Source organism: Equus caballus, chromosome 1, assembly GCF_041296265.1.
Source record: "Equus caballus isolate H_3958 breed thoroughbred chromosome 1, TB-T2T, whole genome shotgun sequence".
Lineage (NCBI taxonomy): Eukaryota > Metazoa > Chordata > Mammalia > Perissodactyla > Equidae > Equus > Equus caballus.
This window is the reverse complement of record NC_091684.1, coordinates 58849099-58872323: the sequence shown is the minus strand read 5'-3', so window position 1 is coordinate 58872323 and position 23225 is coordinate 58849099. Positions and strand designations below refer to the sequence as shown.

Genomic DNA, 23225 nt, shown 5'->3' with positions numbered 1-23225 from the left:
ATTTGGGCTACAGGTTGCATTCAACAACAGCAAGATGCCAAGCACAAGTTGGGCCCTGGAGAGAGAAAATGCAGCACAAGACAGACAGGTGCCTTGCCCTCCTGAGGGTCACCTTCTATGGGAGTAGACAGACAACCAACAGAGAAACAAGTGAATGCCTAAGTCAGGCAGTGCACAGGGCTGCAGAGAAAAGCAAGCAGCGTAAGGGGACTGAGTGATGGAAGGTGGCATTTTACACCAGGGGTCAGGGAAGGTCTCTTTGCGGAGGGGACGTTTGAGCAGAGAGCTGGCGGAAGAAAGGAAATGAGCTCAGTGTGTCCCAGGCGGAGGGAACAGCAGAGGCGAAGGCCCTGAGACAGGCCTGTGCGTGGAGTGTTGGAGGAGGAGGAAAGGGGCCCGTGTGGCTGGAGTGACGCAGGGGAGGAGGGCGGGACAGGAGTGTGGTAGGAGGGCAGATCATGAGGGCACTGGCAGACTGTGAATTTAGAACGACTCGGGCCCCTGATGTTTCCGTGGCTTATTGACAGCCGTAAACTCCAGGGCCAGTGTGGGTGCTGCGGTGCCATCCAGGACACCTGTCAGGATCAGGCCACTCGTCCTTAGCCGCTCAGTGTGTTGGCTGCTGATGGCCTGGTCCTTCTCCAGGAACTGCTCTCTGCTGAAGGGAGCTGCTGACGGGGTCCACTCACTGTCCCAGGCAACGTGTATCCAGTTACTCAGAGACACAGGTACCGACACCAGCCCCTTTGCCTCAACTCAGGATGACTCTGAGGGCTGTCCCGTCTGCGGAGCCCCTGAGGACCAGCTGAGGCCTCGGTCCCAACTACACGGCAGCTCACCTCCTCCCTCTGCCTGACCCTGCTTCCCTCACCGCTCCAGTGTTGACCCTAGCAAGACTCCTACTCACAAACCTCCACCTCAGAGCCTGTTTCCTTGGGAACCTGACCTGAGACAGACCTGGAAGTGACCTTCCTGAGCTGTCACCTGACCCTCACCATCATCCTGTGGAATAGGCCGGAAATCAGCCCATTTTATAATCAAGGAAACTGAGACTCAGAGAGAGAAAGGGAACTGCCTTGAACAAGTGAGCCACAGAGGGCTTCATTTCCGGGTTCTCCACCTTCAAGTTCAGTACTTTCGTTCAATCAATTCAATATACCTGGAGCTCCTACTAATTGTGAGACTGTGCAAAATGAGAACAAGACACAGTCCCCGTCAACATCGGAGTTTGAGCCTCGTGTGGGAGAAGCGTGTTGAGATGTGTCCAGGTGACTGCAGACTTTGAGTGCTGAGTGGGAGACGGGGTCCTGTGTGCCAGGTAAGGTGTCTAGCACTGAGGGGCCGTGCGAGGATCTGAAGCAGAGGAGGCACGTGGTCAAATCTGGCTTATAGAAGGGCACTCCAGCAGCGTGCTGAGAAAAGACCAGGCAGCGAGAAGGATGCAGGCTGAGGTTCCTCCTGAGGCTGTCACTGTCATCCATCCGACCCAGAGATGCTGGAGGCCTGGGCTTTTGCACGGCAGCATGACAAGGGGAAGGGACATGCAGGACAGGAATGGACAGGGCACAGGACAGACTTGGTGTGGGGCAGGGCCCAGGCTCTGCTGCGGGCAGCCGAGGAGACAGGACAGGGGCAAGAGTAGGCTTGTGGGCAGATGATGAGTTTCGTTGGGGACAAGCTGAATTAGTGGAAGGTCCAGGTGGGGAGAGGCACGTGTGGCTCTGGTGCTCAGGAAAGGCCTGGGTGAGGAAGGTGGATCCGGGAGCCAGTGGCATACATCAGGAGGGGAAGGAGACATCTGAGGGGCAAGGGCCCCAGGGGCACAGAGGTGGGAAACTGGCTTAATTCAGGGTATGGTGTGTTTTCTTGACCCACCCAGTGTTTATTTTAGAAAAGTATTTAATTCCAAGATCACTACAACCTTTCCAGAGTCTGGGCTTCGACCCCACCCATGGACCTTCGTCTGCTGCTCACCTTCTAACACCCCACCCGAGGGGTCCTCCAGCCCGCGGGACCTTCAATCCACCGGTCCTTCCACTTTTTAATATCCCTCGAGGGCCATCTTTCACTTCCCTCCCGGCCCAGCTCAAATGCTGTGGTCAGCGATCATAACCGCCCCCTGGCTGCACCCTCAGCTGCCCTGATGCCCTCCCCCTTCGGAACATTCTCTCGGCTAAGCCACAAACCTGGTAGATCCAGCGACTCCACCTCCCACGAGGGCACCCAAGTCGAGGAATGACGCCAGAGAAAGCACACTACCTCCCTCAAATTCACGATCATTATCTCAGATGAAAGCCCAGTTCTCACCCGTGCTCTCTCCCCAACCCCCACCCCACACCCCCAACGTCACTATCACCTGATGACCCTGAGGAAACAGAAGCTGGCAGAAGAGGCTTTCCAGAGGCTCTCGCCACCACGCATACCCGCCCATCTGCGTCTCTGCCTGCACACTCTCTCCTCCCGCATGCCCCACCTGCGCTTCCAGGTATGGAGGACCTGCGCGAGGATGTCACGCCAGCAAGGCCCCCCCTCCCACCTGCATCACCAACTCCTCCTCTGGCCTGGATCACTTACTGCAGGGGTCAGCACGCGTTTTCCATAAAGGGCCAGCTACTAAATATTTCACACTGTGTGCGCCATATGATCTCTGTCACAACCACGTAACTCCACCGTCGTGGGTGAAAAGCACGGCTGTGTCCCATAAAAATCAATTTACAGAAACAGGCTTCCAGTGGGAGTTAGCTGTCATTCGCCCGGCCTGGATGTAATCATTACACAAACAGGCTGTCGTTCCTCCCATCACAAAAAGGGAAAAGAAAAATCTTCTCTTGACCCTGTTTAGCTCTTTCCTGGAACAGCTCCCTGATGAAGGTGTCCTGCTGCTGTCCTGGACCGCTCCGGTCAGGCTCCCACCCGCTCCCAGCCCTGCGGGCGGCTCTCCTCGCAGTCACCAAGGCCTCTGTGTTACTGAGTCCAGCGGACGGTCCGCCGCTCCCTCTTGGCTATCACAGCCTGTGCTCGCTCCTCCTTCTCCTGGACAAGCTTTCTTCACTGGGCCCCCAGGACTCTCCCAGTTTCCCTCCAACCACTCCTGGGCTCCTTCTCAGTCTCCTTGGCTGGTGCCTTCTATCTATTTGACATGTTCTATCTATTCGAAATGTTAGAGGGCGGCCTGGTCTCACCTCTTTTCTTTCCGCACTGGCTCCTGGGGACTCCCAGCCGGTCTTATGTCTTCTGCCTACTTGACATCTCCACCAATAGGCATCCCGCAATTAGCCCGGCAAAACTTTGCTCCTCATATTCTGCCCACTCCCCATACCTGCCCCTCCCCCCATCTTCCTCCTCCCAGGGAATGGCAACTCCATCTTGCCAGGTGCTCAAAACCTCGAGATCATCAGTGATGCCCTTTCTCCCTCCCTCCACAGCCATTCAGTCAGCAACTCCTGTTCTCAGACACACCCAGCATCTGACCCCTTCTCACCACCTCCCCCACTACCACTTGGGCCAAGCCTCATCATCTCTGGCCCAATTACTGCCATCACCTCCGCATGGATCCCCCTGCCTCTGCCCTTGCCCCACAGACTATTCTCTACACAGCAGCCACGGTGACCACGCAGGCCTCCTTGATGTTCCTGCACATGCCAGGCTTTCTCTCACCTCAGGGCCTTTGCACTGGCTGACCTCTCTGCCTGGGATGTTCTTTTCCTAGCTAACCACCCGGCTCACTCACCCTGAGGCCTTCCTTGCCCCTGGTGGCCTCCCATGATATACTTACTATCCCCTCTTCCCTGTTTCATTTTGTCCTTCAGAGTTGGTTGTGGCTGTTGCCTTGTTTATCTTGCTTATTGTCCTCCCACAACTAGAAGTAAGCTCCACGAGGACATGGATATTTTGGTCTGTTTTATTTACTGCCATGTCCCCAGTGCCTAGAACAGGGCCTGGTATACAGTATGCGCTCAATAAGTATTGGGTGCTTAAGAATCAGGAGATTCCACGTAGAGGTCTGAATTTCTGGTCTCTCTCATATGATGGGAGGATCTTGCAATACCGGGCCTTGGTACTGATCAGGTGGTGCTGAGTGGTGGCTGCCCCTCTGAGGTGGGCATGTGTTGTCCAGGTCACCACAGTCCCCTCCCCCTGGCCAGCTTCACCTACTTAGGCCACCAGCCTGGCCCCCTTAGGCATCTGAGTTTGAGACCTGGTTGGTGAGAAAGTCCCCGGCTGAGGCCCAGGAGCTGGTGGAGAACTTCCTGCGGCCCTGGGTGGATGGACACCCGCCGCCCTGGACACAGAAGCCTTCCTGCTTCGCCCCCGCTGGCAGCCAGGGCCTCCTGGAATGCCTGCACCCCGGCCAGAGCTGAAACAGCACCGCTGACCATCGAGGCTATTAAAATGCCTGTGTCAGGATCAAAGGAAAGCGCCGAGCTCCCGGGAGTGCGCTCCAGCTCCAGCTCCAGCTCCCTCCCCATGCTCAGCCCCAGGGCTGTGAAGGGGCTCAGGCTCAGCCTGGGCCTCTGTGACATGGGGGCCCCAAGCCACGCCATCGCCATTGGGAGGCCAGGTGAGCTCTGCATGCCAGGCTGCAACCATGGGCCTGGCACCTACCCTCTGTGGAGTCTGCAACCACCTCAGTGCTGCTGCGGAAAGAGCCCTGGAAACCATGAAGCACTTACCAGGTGGAATATTAAATAAGAATTAACGTTAACAGTAATGGCTATCCATACTGAGCAGTATATACCGGGCACTGTGCTGCATGCTTTAGGTGGAAAATGCCATTGAACAATTAAATCTGGTACAACTGACATACGACTCCTATTAGAACCCCCTGCTCTTGGAGGCTGCCATGGGACTGAATTTTGGGTTAGCACAGACAGCCCCCAAACTCCGACGGAGCACCCACTGCATGCGGAGCTCAGCAGACAGTGTGGACATAGGCTTGAGCCACACTGGGGAGCACCAGGACCTCGGGGTCAAGTCCCAGCCCTCCCACTAACTGTGTGTTAAGCATGGGATATAAGCCCCCTGGACCTCGGCTTCCTCATCTGTAAGGTGGGGATAATATTAGTTATCCGCTGGGCTACACAGCACGGCTGGAGGGGTAAAATGAGATGGGATCAGAAAACAAAAGGAGGTGTCCAGATGTGAAGAAGGGTGGGCACCTGCTGTGCCAGCTTGTTTTTCTCAGTGGCCAGATCAAGGCCACTTCTCTCTTGAGCTGGTGCCAGGCCTGCCTCCTTCCACCTGCCACAGTGAGGCTGCCTGGCCTCAAGCAATGCTGCAGACACGTGGTCAAGGTCCCTGTCATGCCCCTCCCCCTCTTCCTGCAGAGAGTGGTGAGTGAGGGTTCTGCCTGCAGCCCTGCCTCTTGGCCCTGAGAACTACAGGTTGAAAGAAGGAGCTGCCCATTGAAATGGCCACCCTGGGCAAAGCTCTGGCCTGTGCCAGCATCTGATTACAGTGCTGGCACACAACGGGCACACCAATCTCATCTGCTGGAGCCCTTCTCGTTACCCTGCACCAGAACAGTTACCGGACCGGTGCCCGGTTGCAGACTAAGCCAGCCCTTTGAGGGCAGGGCCTGGTCTGCTGTCCCTGATCCACACTTGAACTGAATTACTTACTTTTCGGTCTGCCCCCCAGGATCCATCCCTGCGGTCCCAGGAGGACGTGGGCTTGGGTCTGGGCTTCAGCAGAATTTGGACAGATGGAGATAGGGGAGGGAGGGCATTTTGGGGAGAAGCAAAGGCACAGAGGCAGGCCCCAAGCTGCGCAGTGCTGGGTCCCGGGCCTAATTCCAGCGACCGCAGGAGAGGGCAGGCCCCACAGACGGGCTATGTTAAGGAGACAGGCCCATGTGCGGCTGCGTGCCCCGGAGTACAGGCGGCTCAGTAGGGTGAAATCAAAGCAGAGGAAATTGAGACACTCAACCCACACCCACTGGCACTGCACTCACCCGCTCTGTTCTGGGGGCCCATGTGCTGGGGCCTGGGCAGGGGTGCCATGGGGGTGCCTGAGGAGCTGTGCCCTCCCTTCCTCCACAGCACTCTGTGCAATGGACTTGGCACCTGATCACAGACTCCTAGGGCCATGAAACAGGGGCCCGAGAGTCCACAGGATGCCACGGGCTGCCTCTGCCTCCTTGTTTCAGCTGAACCACAGAGATGTTCCAGGCTCCGCAGAGCAGAAAAAGTCAGGGGGAGGAGGTGTGCACCCTGTGTGAGCCTTCCAGCCTTCACTGAGGAGGTCCTTCCTTCCACCAACCTAAGGCCCTGCGGACACCTCACGGGAGTCCAGGAGCTGGGCCCTGGAATGAGGCGGATGTGAACGGGAGCCCGGTTGGCGTGGGCATAGGACCTCAGGGGTTTCAGGGAGTCTGGGGTCATCTCCAGGCCTGGTGCAGAATGGAGCTGGGGCCCCTACAACAGAGCAGGGAGGTGCTGGGGTGAGTGGCTGGGATGGAAATGGGGAGCGTCTTCCCTCCTCCTTCCCTTCCGCAAAGGATGTGGAGCATCTCTGTGTGCCAGAGCCGTGCCCAGTGCCGGGACACGTTCGAGCAAAGCAGACACGGAGGCTGCCCTCACAGAGCTTACTCTCTAGGGGGCCACATGAGAGTCTACCATCCACACTCCTCGACGGGGGCACCCACTGTCATCAGAGCCGTGGCCAGGACGGCCAGGTGCTGAGAGCCGGTCCTGGGCGTGGACTTGGCAGTTCATCATGGGGACGTGATAGCTGGGCTGAGGTCTGAGGAGGAGCAGCAACTCCCCAGGTGAGGGGCCGAGGGCCTGGGGGCAGGGGAAATGGCCCAGATCTCACACAGTAATGTGCTTCTTATGAGCCAGGCAGAGGTCTTACATATGTAAATCAGTCAGCACTCACAGCAACCCATTCATGAACAAGGAAACTGAGCCAGGGAGAGGTGAATTAACTTGCGTGATGGCATACAGCCAAGAAGGGCAGAGGCAGGATTCGAACCTGGCTCCGAGCCCACGTCTCTCCTCTCTATGCCTGTGACCGGCGGGTTGAGGAGGGGCGGTTGGCTCTTTCCAGGAGATTGCAATACCTTTAGTGGAGTGCCAGGCACTGCTCAAAGCATTGGTTTTAACATTTTTTGTTTTTGTTTTTGAGGACAATTAGCCCTGAGCTAACTGCTGCCAATCCTCCTCTTTTTGTTGAGGAAGACTGGCCCTGAGCTAACATCCATGCCCATCTTCCTCTACTTTATACATGGGATGCCTACCACAGCATGGCTTTTGCCAAGCGGTGCCACAGCTGAACCCGGGATCCGAACCGGCGACCCCCAGGCCGCCGAGAAGCGGAACATCTGAACTTAACCGCTGTGCCACTGGGCCAGCCCCTGTTTTAACTTTTTTTTTAATAATTGTTTTCCCTGAGCATTTTTCTCCCTTACCTTCAATTTTTTTTTTAATTTTTAATTTAATTTAATTTAACTTTTTTCCTTTTTCTCCCCAAAGCCCCCTGGTACATAGTTGTATACTCTTAGTTGTGGGTCCCTCTAGTCGTGGCATGTGGGATGCCGCCTCAGCATAGCTCGATGAGCAGTGCCATGTCCTTGCCCAGGATTCGAACCGACAAAACACTGGGGCCGGCCCTGTTTTAACTTTTTTAATCCTAACAACAACACGCATAAGAGGGAGATACTCTTACTATCATCACCCTCATTTTACAGAAGTACAACCCAAAGCACAGAGAGTTAAACAACTTGCCCAACATCACACAGCCAGTAATTAGCAGGGCTGGACTTGAACCCAGCAATCTGGCTCCAGATTCTGTGCCCTTAGCCATGACAGTGTACAGCTAGGCATTGGACTTGGAAACTGAGGGAAGGGGAGCCATGAGACTAGAGAGGGTGGCAAAGGCCACGTCATGGACCACACTGAGGAATTTATCATCTGGCCTGAGAGCAATAGGAAGTCACTGAAGGGTTGCAATCAGAGAAATGTAGCGATCGTTTTCAGACATTTTAAAAGCTCACCCTGGCTGCCGTGTGGATGGTGAAAGGGGCAGGGCAGAGGGAAGGGGAGCAGGTGAGGTAGCAGGCTCCTGCCATGGCCTGGGAGAGCCGAGGACAGCGCAGGTGGGGAAAGGCAGGCAGTGATGGACAGAAGAGGACAGGTGTGTGGGAGGCTGAGAAGGTGCGGTCAGGAGGGCCTGGAGTGGGTGCAGCTGGAGGCCAGTGCATTCACAGATGAAGGGGTGCTGGGGAGGGCCGGACTTCCTGCTCAGTTTAGACATATTGAGTTTGAGGTGCTCTCAAGACATGCCAGAGTCGGGGATGGTAGGTGTAGAGATGGGTCTGGAGCTCTGAAGAGATGAAGAATGTGCAGGACATTACAGTCAGACATGTCCAATCAAGGAACAGGCAGCTGCGTAAGGTAGTGAGCTCCCCCATCACCTAGGACATGTAAGCCTGAAAACCAGGGATGTTGTGGGGGATCCCCGGTATAGTGCAGAGCTCCCTTCTGTCCAACACTCTAATTCTACGGAGTGGGGAGAGGCTGGAGGTGGCAGGACCACCCTCTGACCTCCCATGTCATCGAGACTCCCCCTATCCCCAGGAGACCCCAACTGCCAGCTCACAGGGAAGTGGACTAAGGCTGTTCCTGGAAGAGCCCCAGTTGATGCCCCTTTAACCAGTCCCCTTTCTGCAACCCTGTCCCCAGAGGGCACCCCTCCTGTCCTGCCCTGCAGGCCACCCTGTCGAAGCGTGATGATGCAGAAAACCTCAACGCGATGGCTTAGGAGGCACCTTCGCGGGGCATCTGCAGGGTAATGGGGGACTGGAAGAGTGAAGCCCCTTGGGCAGTGGAAGCCCAGGCCCTGTGACAGCCTTTTTGGGGGTAGATGTGTCTTTGCGGGGCAGGCAGGCCGCCCTGCTGAAACTTAAAGAACAGACAAGAATGAGCAGCCTGCCGGGAGGGTGGGTGGACAGGGAGGGCCTGCGGGGAGGATGGGTGGACAGGAGGGAAAGGCCGGAGCAGAAGACAGATGGGGATAGACTGCAGGCCTCCAGGAGGCCGTGAGACTGGGTGGGGATGGGCTGTGAGCGGAAGAAACAGGGCTGAGGAGGCGGCAGAGGCCCAGAGCATGTGGGCTCTTGCCATGTAGGGTTTTGGGAAAACCCACGGTAGCCTCCAGGAGGGGAGACAGGGGCCCCGTGTCCCCGGGAAGGCCGTGCCCAGCCTCCCCGGTAGGCAGTTCTGCCCTTCTGTACCCACTTGCCCTTTGAGGAGGTCCCAGAGGCGCCCCCGCTGCCAGCAGCCCCGCCCCACCCTTGTGTCCACAGTTTTCTACAGGGAGCCCCGGCCAGGGCCTGCAGATGGGAGAGGGGGTGTCAGCGTGGAGCTGCTGCAGGGCCTGCTGGCAGTCCAGATGACACCCAGGAGAGCCGGGGACCCTAGCCTGCCCTGGGCCTCAGTTTCCCTGGAAGAGCCTGCTAACTTCTTTCACTTACTGAGGACTCAACAAGCTGCTTCAGGGAGGGGCTGAGTCCAACAGAAGCCACGGGAGCAGGATTCCCGAGCCTCATCCTGAGGCCTGCTCTCCCTCAGATGGCAAACCCTCAGCTGATTTATTTTTTGAAACAACAAACAACAACAAAAACTAAATCCCAAACCAACCCCCCACCTCCACCCCCACAAAAGAAAACCCCGCTGCTCCCAGACTTTCAAGCTGTGCAGGACATGGTAGGACTCTTAATGACATCCCACTGTGACCCCATCACTGCCACCATCAGCCCCTCAAGCCCTGCTGGGGACCCAGGTGAGGGGTCTGGGTCACACTGCACAGGAGGCACCAGGCCTGGGGCACAGATAGATCCCCTCTCTCTGTCTCAAGGATTGCCAGCCACGGAGCCAGGTAAACACCCCACAGCCAGACCCTCCCCACAGGGCCACCCATCAGCCTTCTGGGAAGGATCAGCCTCGGCTGCTGCCCATCACCGCCCAGGGGCAGGTCTTTGAGGCACGCAGATGCAACGAGAAGGAGGGAGAGTAAGTTTAAAAAGCGTAGTTACTACAGAACTTACACCCCTCTCTTGCTTTAAAAGGGGACATTCAGGCGCCTGAACAGACATAAAGACAGACACACATTATGCAGGAAGGCAGCAGGAGGGAAGAGAAAAGCAGGGCCAGGGTGAGCAAACAGACCTGGGAATGGGGCCGACACAGAAACTTCTGCCCCAAAGACTATGCTAGGTCATGGGTGCCCCCGAGGCTTGGGGCTAAGCCTCCTAGAGGACAGTTCAGTGTCCAAGAGACAAGGGCCAACCCCTTCCTCCCAGGACCCAAGCATTCTGGAAGCCAAGGCTGGACAGGGCCCTTTCTAAGAGTCCTCATCGCCAAGGCCTGCTGTAACGAAGGGCACCCTCAGCGTCATTCTTTTTTTTTTTCAGTGCGGTGAGGAAGATAGTCGCTGAGCTAACATCTGTGCCAGTCTTCTTCAGTGTTGTGTGTGGGACGTTGCCACAGCATTGGCTTGATGAGTGGTGTGTAGGTCTGCACCCAGGATCCGAACCTGCGAACCGCAGACTGCTCAAGCAGAGTGCATGACCGGCCCTCAATGTCATTCTTATAACAAAGGGGTTGATGCGGGCCTGAGGCCAAGTCAGTAAATACCACCTCTGTGGGAGCCAAACCAAACTGAACCGGTCCCTAGCCCCTGGCCCATGTGACCTGCCTCAGCTGGCTTAGTGGGGGGTGGTCCTTCAAACGCATGGTGTATACTGGTGGCTCAGAATACCAGCTCTGGGGCCAGAGTCCCTGCATTCAAGGCCTGGATCTGCTACTGACTAGCCATGTGACCTTGGGAAAGTTACTTAATTTCTCCGGGCCTTCATTTTCTCTTCTGTAAGAAGGGAATAGTAAGAATATAGCCACTTCATTGGGTTATTGTGAGAATCAACTGGATTAATGATGAAAAGCTCTCTGAACAGTATTCATAAATATTAGCTATTAGTAAAAGTTGTGGACATGGGACGGCCCCATCTCAGCTCCTCTGACGAGGAGGGAGGTAGTAATGGTTACAGACAATTCTTACTAATTGAATGATGTCATTCAATCCTGCAACAACCCTGTGAGGAAGGTATTGTCATCCCTGTTTTTCAGACGGGACACTGAGACTCAGGTCACACAACTGGTTAGTCACAGAGGTCCCGGTGACATCAGATGCTGGGGGCTTGCCCACTTTACTGTTTTGCCCCAACCAGAAACATGCCAGGCAGCTCGGCCAGGTGAAGATGAAGCTCCTGACCCTTGGGAGTGGGGGACAGGAGAGTAGGGGTGCCCCCAGCTGTTCTGTCCAGGTGGGAGCACATCACGCTGAGCTGTCCCCACTCTCCCAGTCAGGACCGGGGGCGCAGCCCTGACTTAGGAGCAGCTGATCACGTCCTCCTCTGCTAGTTGCTGTGAAACACCACCTCCGGGGCACGTCCCCCGAGCAAATGCTGAGCACACAGCTGGGTCTGCGGTTGCAGCTGACGTCGATGGCTTCACTAGCCTCCAGCAGGAGGACCTTAAATCAGCAACTAATCGGTGAGGGCTGCCTACTGGGTGCAAAGTCCCAGACTAGACTCAGCAAGGACCCAGAGACCAGTGAGCTCCTACCCCTGCCATTGGGTAGCGTGCGAGCACACGAAGAGACAAGACATTTAAAGGCAACAGAAAGGAGGGCACACTGCACAATGTGTTTGAGGCTGGGCCATGGGTGGTAAACAGATTTTATTGTGTGCATTGACTCCCTAATAGACTGGGAGTGGCAGCCTGGAGCACCATGTTGAGAAGGATTCTGAGGTCTATCTTGAGTCCCTGGGAGTGTGCTGAATGATTATTATGAGTAGCTGCCACGGTTCTGGGGTAAGAGAAGTCAGCACGGGCCGTGTCTATCTATTTCCCTTCTCTGAGCTGGAGGTGCCAAGCTTCCTTAGCATGACCAGGAAGTTCTGTGGAAGTCAGAGCAGGGAGAGAGCCCATTTTGGTGAGGGTGGTTGGGAAGGCTTCCCAGAGGGCATTGGGGCAAGTCTAGAATGATTAGGAATAAGGGAAAAAGGCATCTTTCTGACAGTGTCAAATCGTGAAACTGCTTAAGACAGGCAGCATTTCTGCAGATGCTCTGACCTTTTCCATCACCTTCCTATGAGAGCAGGCTCCTTTATGAGGTCCTCAGTCTGGCTGGGAGCTAGCGCTAGTTTTCAGGCTATTGGAGAAGCTGCGAAACTTTTAACAACTCTCCCTGGCTTTATCTATAGTGAATATTGCCCTGTACCTTTTTTTTTTTAAACTTAATTAGAGTCATGAAATAGCTCTTTATTTTGAACACCAACTCTCACGAGTTAGCGGTAGCTTCCCGGAATAGTGCTGAAAAGGATTCTGAGACTGTTTGTAAGCTCAACGGCAAAGTGGGCTGCACTTGATTAACAATGTCTGCTGAGGGCCAGGGAATGAGGAGTGGAGCACACACATGCTGTGTCTTTGCCACCACTTGGCCAGACATTAACTAGTGTCTAAGGAGAAGGAGAAGGTGTGGCGTGGAGGAGAGACGCCTGCCGGAGACGGGGATCCTACCTCTGGCTCCTCTGAGACCTGGCTGTGCAGCCTTCGGACCTGTTTTCTCATCTGTAGAGTGTGGGGACAGGACTGGAGGGGCTCTGAGGATCTCCCCTGTTAACTCCCACAAGACTGCTCATTTACGTACTGCGTGAAAAGAGGAGGCGCTTTAGGACCGACACAGTGGAGCGCGGGCTGCGGACGATGGCACCTGGGTCTAGGGTCTGTCCCCTTACTGAGGCCAGGCTGCTGTGATCCACACAGGACACTCAACACTGGCCATGCCCCGCCACGCGCATACTTTCCCTCTAAGAGCCTGCTCCCCTCCTCATTCCAGCATTTCCATCCCGGGGTGCCCCATCCAGAGCCCCAATCCTTCAGCCACTGCTTTGAGCTCTCCCCTAATGGCTCCTCTGGAAAAGACCCAACAAAGGCCCCTTACACACCCTATAAATGTGAGACATTCCTGTTACAATGGTTGTGTTTGTTACTTTTAGGGACTAGGGAGTCTGCTGGGGTTCCTAAACATTTTAGCCTGGAAGTTTCAACCCCTTCCTCTCCCAGGGAATTCCAGGAGGTGGAAAACTTTCTCAACATGCAAAGGACTGGCTCACAGATAGCAGGATGGAGGTGGAGAGACATCAGTCTTCTCCCCTGTAAAATGGGGTAATGACAGTGCCAGTCCCTTAGGGAGGCTGTGAGGATTGAAAGAGGGAACATACGTAACCGGCCGCCATATGTGCCCTATAAATGTGAGACACTCCTATTCCAGCCGCTGCTGTTCTTGTTAGGGACGGGGAGTTGGCCTGGTCCCTAGACATTCACCTTGAAGGGGGCTGCTGACGCTCCCTGCTCCCTTGGGCCTACAGGGTAGATTTGGCTGTTTTAAATTCCTGTCCCTTTTCTTTCACTGCACACTCTCTGCCCAGCTCTAGGTGACATCTGATTTCCTCCATTTGGGACATTCCAGTTTCTCTCTACACAGCAAGCTAGTCAAGTAACAGGCAGCTGGAGTGCTCATTAAGGGTCCCAGACCAGCAGAGAGGCGCTGATGGGGGAGAGTTGGGGCCTGAGGTCTGGAAGCCACACTCCCAGCTCCCCACGAGCTGGCTCCCCGCCCCCACCCTCCTGTCCTGGCTCTGACCCTCCCCTCCCAGTGGCTTGGCCCCTCAGATCTGGGCCTTCTGCTCACATCTGCCCCTGGCTTGCCTCACACCAGGCTCCTCTCCCACCGGATGCCCTCAGCCTGGCCTTCCCTGCCAGCTACCCCTTCCTCCAGCCTCACAGATACAGTCTCGCCCCCAGCACGCCACTTTCCCCACTGGGATGGGTGGTGTGCACGTATGTGCCCCTGGATTCCTGCCTCCAGGCCACTGCGCAGGCTCTGTGCCTCACCAGGACTGCCCTGCCCAGGGCCCTTCTTCCATCCTCTCATCCTTCAGGGAGTGGCCCAGGGCCACCTGCTCCAGGACAGATTCCCTGTGCCAGGTTCCCAGGAGCCCTCTGGAAGCACTCACGGGGTCCTGAGCATGGCTTTTGGTGGTGGCACATTTTAGCGCATTCTGCCATCTGCCATCTCCTGAGAGCCTCACAGCAACCCCAAGGGAAGCAGGGCCTGGGCTTAACAGCGGCGGAAGCTGAGGTTCGGGGGGCGGTGTGCCTTGCCCGAGGCTTTGCCATGTGCCTAGAATCCTGGTTTTGGGCCCCTACGCTCACCAGGTGCCTGTGTGCCCCTTGAGAGCAGGAGTCCTCCACGTATCATGTCACAGACCCTCTCTGTAACACAACCGCTCCCCTCTCCTCTGCCTTTTCTTTTCACCGGGGTTTCCTCTGGTCCCAGTTCTTCCTTCTCTGCCTCACCCCTTCCTCACTTTTGCCCTTTGCTCAGACCTGGGAGAACTTTCCTAGGACAGGAAGGGCCAAGGGTGGCAGAGAGACCTTAACGTGCTCCGGGGCACCTTTGCTGACCCAGAAGCATCTTGCTCCTAGCACAGCCCTGTCCCATAGAACTTTCTGCGATGATGTATATGTTCTATATCTGTGCTGTCCAAAGTGGCAGCCACCAGCTACAGCTGCTATTGAGCACCTGCTTGAAATGTGGCTAGTGTGACTAAGGAGCCATATTTTAAATTTTATTTAATTTTAGTTAGCTTAAATATAATGAGTCACACATGATCAGTGGTTGCCGTATTGGACAGTGTAACCCTTACAGCGTCCCCTCCGGAGCCCCTGTCCACCCAGGGGATGCCTCCAGGGGGCCATTTCCACACAAACTAGGCCACCTACCCCGCCACCCCCAGGACAGCTCCCTCCCTCTGGCTCCAATGCCCCCCCACTGACCTCAGGTCCCATCACTGCAGCCACCATTTCCACTCACTCCTCTCTGTCCCCAGATGCACCCCTAGTCCGGGTCACAGTCCCCTCTGGCCTGTACTAGCCTCTTGTTTGGCCTCCCTCCTCTGGCTTAAGCTCCCACTCCAGGGACATCACTGCCCTCAAGACCCTTCTGTGGCTCCCCACTGCTCTGACATAGATCTAACTGTCTCTAAGGTCCTCTTGACCTAGGCTACCTGTCTCTCTCCAGCTAGGTCCTCCACAGCTCCACCCTCCCAGCCCTCCAGCATCTGGGACTTCCTTCAGTTCCCCAAGGCAAACCCTTCCCTCTGGCTTCTAGCCTCCAGAAGCTGTTCCCTTTGCCCCTTAGAACAAGGCCCTGACACTCATCTCCTTTTGCGTGGAAAACTCCTATTCACCCTTTAAGTCTTTGCTTGAAAACCATCTTCCCAGGAAGCCGCCACCATCAGGCTGTGATGCACATTAACACATTCCCAGGCCTCCTGTGCTGCCACTATCGCAGCATTTTTCACACGACACAGTCACTGCTGATTTTCTTCTTTGTGTCCTATTTGCCTGTAGGTTTAGGAGGGCAGAAGTGCATCCCCCACAATGCCTGAACCACAGCTGGCTCTCAGGAAACATATGCAGAGTGAATGAATGAGAACGGACAAAGGAAGGAGGGGGGACCTGGTGAAAAGAGCACTGGAAACTGGCTCAGGAGCCTCAGGTTCAAGTCCTGGATCTCACTATGCAGCTCTGGGTAACCTACGCCCCTCTCTGGGCCTTATTTCCCCCATCTGCAAAATGGGTTTCAGTTCAGATGCTCTGCAGACAAGAGGTTTAGAAGGCCGTAAAGCTGCACATGAAGGTGCAGTTTGAAGAGAAGGAACCAGCATGTCAGGTCACACTGTCAGCCCAAGGGCTCTGAGGCCATGAGACTTGGCCTGGCTACTCTTAAGCAGAGAAAGCAAGGATCTGGGAAAGGGCTCGGCACCCTCAGGCCAGCAGGAGGGGTTGGGAAGGGAGAGGAGGGCGAGAGGAACCAGAGAAACTCCCATGGTCAGATGCTTGTCCCTCAGCAGCAAGGGCCCCTGAGATACCTGGGGGAGCCCTCACTGCCCTCACACCCTCTCGAGCACCCTGCCAATCCCACTCTCAGCCAGCAAAGGCCACCTGCTCACACTGCTGAGCCTAGAGGGCCCTCACCCCATCAGGCCTAGAGGCCCCCCAACCCCACCAGGCCCAGGGGACAGAGCCCTCTGGATTCCCTGGGGCCTGGCAGGGCATTGGGCATGAGCTGAGGTCAGCAGTCATGGGGCACCACCAGCACCAGTAACCTTGCCCGGTGACCTATCTCTCCTTGACCACCCTGGAGAGCTACTTTGGCAGGTACCGGCTCTGCCTGGCAGAAGCACCAGAGAGAACCCTGGCTGCAGGGAACAAGGGCATCATTCCAGAATGGCCGGAGCACCCACTACAGGTAGAGCTGGCTCCACTGCTTGCCATCATCACCGCCGCTGTGCAAGCGGGCAGGCATGAGGGTATTCACCCCAGATTACATAGCTTCTAAGCAGCAGGGTGGGGCCAAAACCCAGGCCTGCTGGACTCCACCACGCTGCTCTTCACTGTTCTACACACCACCTCTTACTAAGAGGCCCTCTTCCAGTTTTTCCCATGGGAACATTCCATGTCCTGTTCCTGTTCCAGACTGCAGCCCTCACCTGTGGGTCCTCTCCTTCATCTGGGCCCTGGATGCCCTGTGCTGTCCAGACTCCCGTAAGCCACCAGGCCTCAAGCTCTCACTGACCAGCCTTTCCTCTGCTGGCACCAGGGAGACTGCAGGTCCCTCCTTCCTGGGGAGGGTGGGGTCTTTTCATGTGCCTCCAAGATTGCCACGCCTAAGAGACACTAATGGCTTTTAATTCACTTGTGTTCAAGGATATTTCAGGAATGGGAAAAAGCTCAGCATCCTTTTTCCAGAAAAACACACAGACACAAAAGGTTGGGGACCATTCCAAGGAGCAGGCAATAAAACACTCGCCTCAAGAACAAGAGGGTATGGGCTAATTCGTGCCAAGGACAGCAGAGCCAGGGCGACTCACACCAAGGCCCTAGCCTTCTGGGGCAGTGGGCAGGGACAAAGACACTAACCCCAGAAAGGACTGCCCTCTCTGGTCTCCTCAGCCCCGTGGATGACTCAGTCCCTCAACTCTCTTCCCAAAGGAAGGTGGCAATAAAAGTCAGGCAGCACTGACCCCCAGGGATGACGGATGGGGAGGGCCGCGGGCACACGTCCCGCCGCGTGGGCGCTGAGCGGCTGGCTCTCACACTGCCCTGGCGGGATGTCGGGAGGGAAAAGCGGAGCCCGGCCGCCTCCGCGCACCTCCGCACGCTTTGCCTTTCGCCACCTGCCCGGCGCGCCCAGGGCGCTCCCAGTGTGGGACGGACGTGGGGGCGCCTGCCGCAGGCGGGAGCTGAGGGTCCTCGCGCAAGCCACTCGGATCCTTCGTGTCCCTGGCAGGGCAGCGTCCGTCCCTGTCCCCTATCCCGCCCGCAGACTTGTGCGAGTCCCGCGGCGCACCGCGCGGCGTGGAGAGCCAGCGCCAGAGGGCACCGGCTGGTGGAGAGTTTGGAGGCTGCGCGAGGGGGCGCCGCGGGGAGGGATAAAAGCCAGCAACAAAGAGCACAGACCTCGTCCAGCAGTTGGTTGACTCGTCCCAAAATAGCCGTCTCCATCTGCTGCTCCCCTCGCTCCGCTTCCAGGCGCAGCACCCGGGCCTGCAGCTCGGCCGTCCGAAAGTGGGCGAGCAGGCTGAGCGCCAGCGAGCAGACGGCCAGGACTAGCAGCCCGCACGACCCCGGGCTCGGCAGCCGCGCGCAGCGCTCCGCCGGCGCCACCGCTAGCGCCACCGTCTCGGGCGTGCCCAACTCTCCAGGGCCGCGGGCACCGGCGGCTGCCGCTTTGCTGGCGCGCTCCACTACCATCCCCTCGCTTCTCGAGAACCAATAAATAAATAAATAGAATAAATAAAGGCGAGAACCGCTGCCCAAAGGTGCGATCCAAGCCGCGGGGCAGGGGGAAAGGGGTTATGTCGCTGGAACAAGTCCCTTTCCTTTGCTCCCGGCAAAGAGGATGGAAAAATTAGCAGCAGGAGAGGGAAAGCCGAAAAAGCACAACCAGCGGTAATCGGGGTACACTCGGGTGAGAAAAAAGTTACTTCGAAGTACGTTCCAAGTCCAGGAAAGTTAGGGGAATCTGGCCGACTCTCCTCTCCGCCCCGTGTTTCCCTTCAAGTATCTGCAGAGTCCTCGAGTTGGTTCTGCGCTGTCGGTCCTTCTTGGTGTCTCGCGGCCCCCGGGCGAGCCGGTTTCAGTCGCGGGGCGAAGGGGCGCACATGGAGGGCCCCATAGGCAGAGGTGGGTCGTGGCCGCTGCCGAGGAGCGCTGGGGCCGATTCCGGCGCCTCTGTAACTTGACACACTGGCCGCGCCGCACGGATCGGATGAGCAGTCCGCGCTACTTCCCAAACTAATCTCTCCCGCCCCCTCCCTCCTCCTCCTCCCCCCGCCCCTCCCCTCCCCTCCCCTCCCCCAGCTCCTGAGGGCCGGCTGCTTGGGTTTGTTTATTTATGCAAACTCGCCAGGGGTGCGGGGCGTGGTGTGTAGGGCCCGCTGCCCCAACCGGCCGGCCCCGGGAGCCCCTCTCCCGCGTTCCCTGTTCCCTTTGAAGTGACACTCGGGGTTATTTATAGGCAGGAAGGGCGCTGGGGCTTCACTTCTCTCCCTTTCTCCATTCACACCGAGGGTCCACTTCGCCTTCCGCCGCATGGGGCCAGGCATCACTGCCTTTGGGATCCTCCAAAGTGCCCGACTGAGTTCTTGTCCGGCATCTAGAAGGATCTCCACGTCCTGCGCAGGAAGATCTGAATCCCTTTGGCGGCCATTGCGACCCCATCCCCCCCCCCCCCCCATCTCATCCTCTTCCTTTCTCCTCAAACCCGCTCCACCTTGGGCTCTGTATCCCCTGAGTTCTGCAGCTCCCCCAGGGCCTTTGCTGCGACTCCTCCGCCAACCACACCTTTCCTCCGGGGAGAAAAGTCAGCCCTCTAGGGGGCAGCAGAACTGGCATCCTTTTCTCTCTTTCAGGACCAAGACATAACAAGATACAGGAGAATAAAAGATGAACAGAAGCCTTATTCCAGGGTGTCGGATAGGCAGGTCAGTCTTGCTGCCTGCCAGGCCCGATCTCTTCCCTTCTAGCCCACCATTGATCTGAGACCCATTCCATCCCTCTGCTGTCAGACCAGCCCAACCCTCCCAGCCATCAAAGGCGAGCAATTCTCACACACACTCATACTCCATCCTCCTTCCTTAGGGCTAACTCTGCTCCCTCCTGCTGTCACTTCCTATGCTCCAGTAGAGAAAAGCTGCCCCGAGGGCATTTTGTAGTTTCCTCTCTTCTCTTGTCACCTCTCCCACTTTAAGTAACATTTGTATCCCAAGAGACTTTATCTCCTGTGCCTCTTGACATTCCTGCAAATGAGGTGGTGGGACTGAGTTTACAGAGAAAGCCTGCTTCCTGGGAGCCGCCAGCAGGGGATAAGACTGGCCTTGAAATGTGCAGTGGGGGTGGGAGCAATAGGAGTGTTGTGATTCCATTTTATAATAGCAGGGTGGGCCAACTTCACATTTTATATATTGACCTGATTTGGCTTAATATATAATAATGTGTCACATTTAATAGAGTCGCATAGTAACACAGTACTTTTATCACAAATAATAAATGTCATAATATTGCCTGCTGGGTCAGTCAGCCACTAGGGAGGACGACAGGGATAGAAGGTGATGCTGAGGAAAAGGCTGGTGGCCAGGGGTTCTGGGTCAGTCCCAGCCCTAGTATTTCCTTGGTATTGGCCGTTGGGTAAGTGTGCCTCTGTTTCCCTACCCTGTGATGGGATGTCTCATTTGGGCTGAACAGACGTTCCTGAGAGAACACGGTCGTGTTGAAGACCACCAGGGGGCGCCGGAGAATTTCTGCACTGAGAGGTATCCGCCAGGGGATTCAGGGACTTTGGGCGTCCTCCCCCGCGCCCCAGGCTAGTGAGAATGGAGGAACTGAAGTGGGGGTTGGTTTCATTCCTTCCTTGTTCCACAAGCTAATCTTTTGCCTTTCAGCACTTTAGGGGTCCTCAGGAATGCTAAGGCAGCAAAACCTAAGAGGTTTGGGGATGCAGGATCTTCTGTGACTGGGAACTGAAGGCAAGGATGCTGCACTAGCCTGACCCCAGCATCAGAAACTCCATGTCCCAACCCCAGGGGCTTCCAGGGGGACTCTGGAGTCAGAGAAGCCCGGGCATAAATCACAGCATCTCTGAGCCTCCATTTTCTCATTTATAAAATGGGAGAACTTAAGCTTGGGAGAACTTAATGAGGTAGTGTGTGTAAAGCATTTGACACAGTGTCTGGTGCATAGTAGGCACTCAATAAATGGTATCTGCTTCCTCCTTTAGGAGTCCATGGCTGCTAGTGCCAGCTAAGATACAGCCACCTCAGGGCTCCCAGTTGTGAAACAGGAAGAAAGTTCAATCCTAAGAAGAGGCAAATGCGTCACCACAGGTTCCCTTTCCCGCAGCGGGTAGCTGGGGCAGCAGCTTGCGGGAGGCAGGCCTTAGCCTCAGTGGGGGCCTCTCCCCAGAGGTCCCTTCCTTTCTTCATGCACTGCCTGAAATTCTTACCCTGGGGAATTCCCCCTTCCAGTTAAGCATTGCCCACCCCAGCAGTTGTTACAGAGTAACTGGGCTCATCTTGAACCCTCTTTCTGCAGAAGTGGAGGCTGTGACCTTGGAACATGGGGTGAAAAGACCCAGCTTTCCAGGGTCTCAAAGCCCAGTAGGGAAGATAAGATATATTCAGAAACAACTGCCACATAAGGCAGAATAGCGAAAATCCACAAAACAGCGTAAAGGCCACAAGAAGGTGCTTTGGGGGTTCCCAGGAAGAAGGGCAGGGGTTCGGTGGCTCAGGAGGAATTTCTTGTTTGTAGCAAGAAGATAGAGGGCTTTTGATGCTAACCCGAAGAGTTTGACTTTTATCTGAGGCCATGGTTACACTCCTAGATAAAAACAGGTACTCCGGGTACCAGGATGGAAGCTAAGAAAAAAATGTCCCTATGCATACAGGCTGTACTGCTCCTAAAATATCTTCTGTGTTTTTCTGCTTCCATATATTTGCTCTTGCTGGACCCTCTGCCAGGAAGTCCCCCTTCACTCACCTGTTCTCTGAACCTTAAAATCCTGCCCCTCGCTCCAAGCCCAGTTTTATGGAGCGAACCCCACTTCTCTTCTTCTCTCTCATGGCTTTGACAGTGTCGACTTCCCTCTTCCTGAAACCCTCACCATCCCAGCTCCTGAGACTCCACGGTCTCTCTGGCCTGATTTTCAGTCCTCCCTGAAGACTCCTTTTCCTCTCCCTGTGTCAAAAATGGTGCTCACATCTCCTGGACTCTGTCTCGGGTCTCTGCTGGACAGTTCCACCCACGACTCTTAACCTGGCTGCACATCAGAATCACCTGTGGAGGCCACAGGCACGCAGACACCTGTCATTTTATCTTCCCTGAGCCTATTACCACTTCTCCTCATAACTCTGACTCACTTTCCTTTAGGGGAACTTCTTACTCTCAATCCATGTGGCTCTGATGGGTTGACCCCACACCTGGCTCTAGGGTCTGTGAATTAGTCTAACCAATTAGCGTCTCCATCTCCCCTGGCTACAGTGATTGAGACAGAGATGGGCATTTGGCCTAGTTCAGGCTAATGAGAAGCAGGCTGGAATGATCTGGAAGACGCAGTTATTTCTTTGCAAAGGGCTTTCTAAAAGAATATCAGCTGGAGCTGCAGGGGGCATCTTGCCACTGTTGGTAAAGGTCTTGCCTGAGAATGAAGCCAACACGGAGGCAAGCAGAGGTGGAGAGAGACTGAGTCCTGAAGACATTATTTAAACTCTTGGATCAAACTGTGCCTGAAGCTCATCCATGCCTGCACTTTTCAATTATAGGAGGTATTTTTGCTCAAGGCAGTTTGAGTTGGGTTTCTTCTCTTGCAAGTAAAAGAGCCCAGAGTCACAGATAGAGCCTCACCCCATCTTACAGAGTCAGAATCTCTTTGTGGTGGGAGTAAGGGGCACAAGGAGGCCCACGTTCCTGTCCTGTTCATAGAAGTTCCCCAAGGGATTGAGACGTACAACCGCGGTAGAGGGTCACAGCACTGAGCAGCCCCCTGGGTGAACTCGTCCCTCCCAACTCCAGTTTCTGTCTCTCTGAAGATGAGTCCCCCATACAAACCCACAGCCCCGTCTCCCGTCTCCCGACACTCCTCACCGTCTCTAGCTGCTTCCTGGCAGCACGGTTTGGAGCTCCCCTCCCCCACCCCGGCTCTGCCTCCCTTTCCTCCCCTTGGTGTGTGGCATGGGGATCATCCTGTGGCTCAGCCTGGATGCCTGCCTTCTCACTCACCCTCACCTCCTTTATCCAGTTGGGACCAAGTCTTGTAGGTTCCACTGCCTCCGTTTCCTTCACATCTGTTCCTCCTCTCAGGTTTCTCCCTCCTGCTGCCTGCCCCATGCCTAGCATTTAAACAGACCCAACTTTTCTATGTAGTAGCCCTGACTGTGGGAAACCTAACCCAAGGAGGCCTGGCCCAGGGACCTGCCAGGATGTCCCCCATGCACCCCACACTCTGTGTTCCTTCTTTCTCTCCCAGGCTTTATGATCACTAGCATGACAGCCCATTTTCCCTGTTCTGCTGCTGGCTCTTACATGTAGTGAGCAACAAGATAGAAGGGACCTGGGCCCCTGGTGGCTTTGTGGGGATGAGTTGCCAGATAAGTTGAGACTTTCATGTGAGTGAGAAGTAGCCTATCTCATTTGAGCCCTTGTTATTCTGGTCTGTCTTGTGTAGCCTAAACCATGTCCTAACTAGGACCTGTGTCTGTCCCCTCCCCGAGGCTGTGAGTTTCTAGAGAGCAGGGGATGACTGTGTTCATCTCTCTATCCTCAGCACTCAGCACAGCGTAGATGCCCAAGAAATGGCGGTTTGGATGAATGAGTGAGCCAATGAATGAGTGGATGGATGATTTCCAGTTCTGGCTGTCTCTCAGCTATACTACTTAAACTGTGCGTCTACTTCCTTTTATGTAAGATTTAGAGATTGATTGGCAAGGAAGGGAAAAGAGATCTGGAACAGATAAGGAAGTTCTCAGCTCAAAAATTCATCCATTCAGCATATCTTTATGGAGCACTTTCTAGTGTCAGGCCCTAGCTGAGCTGGCA

At 55.6% G+C, this 23225-nt stretch overlaps 1 protein-coding gene across 1 annotated transcript in view; it reads right to left on the bottom strand.

Annotated features, from left to right (window-relative positions):
* Positions 1–18430, bottom strand: part of COL13A1 (collagen type XIII alpha 1 chain) — a 154112-nt gene extending 135682 nt beyond the window's left edge. Inside the window, exon 1 of the mRNA XM_023644199.2 lies at positions 17592–18430. Within this exon, the coding sequence (XP_023499967.2) occupies positions 17592–17885 (294 nt within the window). The 5' untranslated portion in view covers positions 17886–18430. The remainder of the gene's footprint in view (positions 1–17591) is intronic.
* Positions 18431–23225: the final 4795 nt, after the last annotated feature.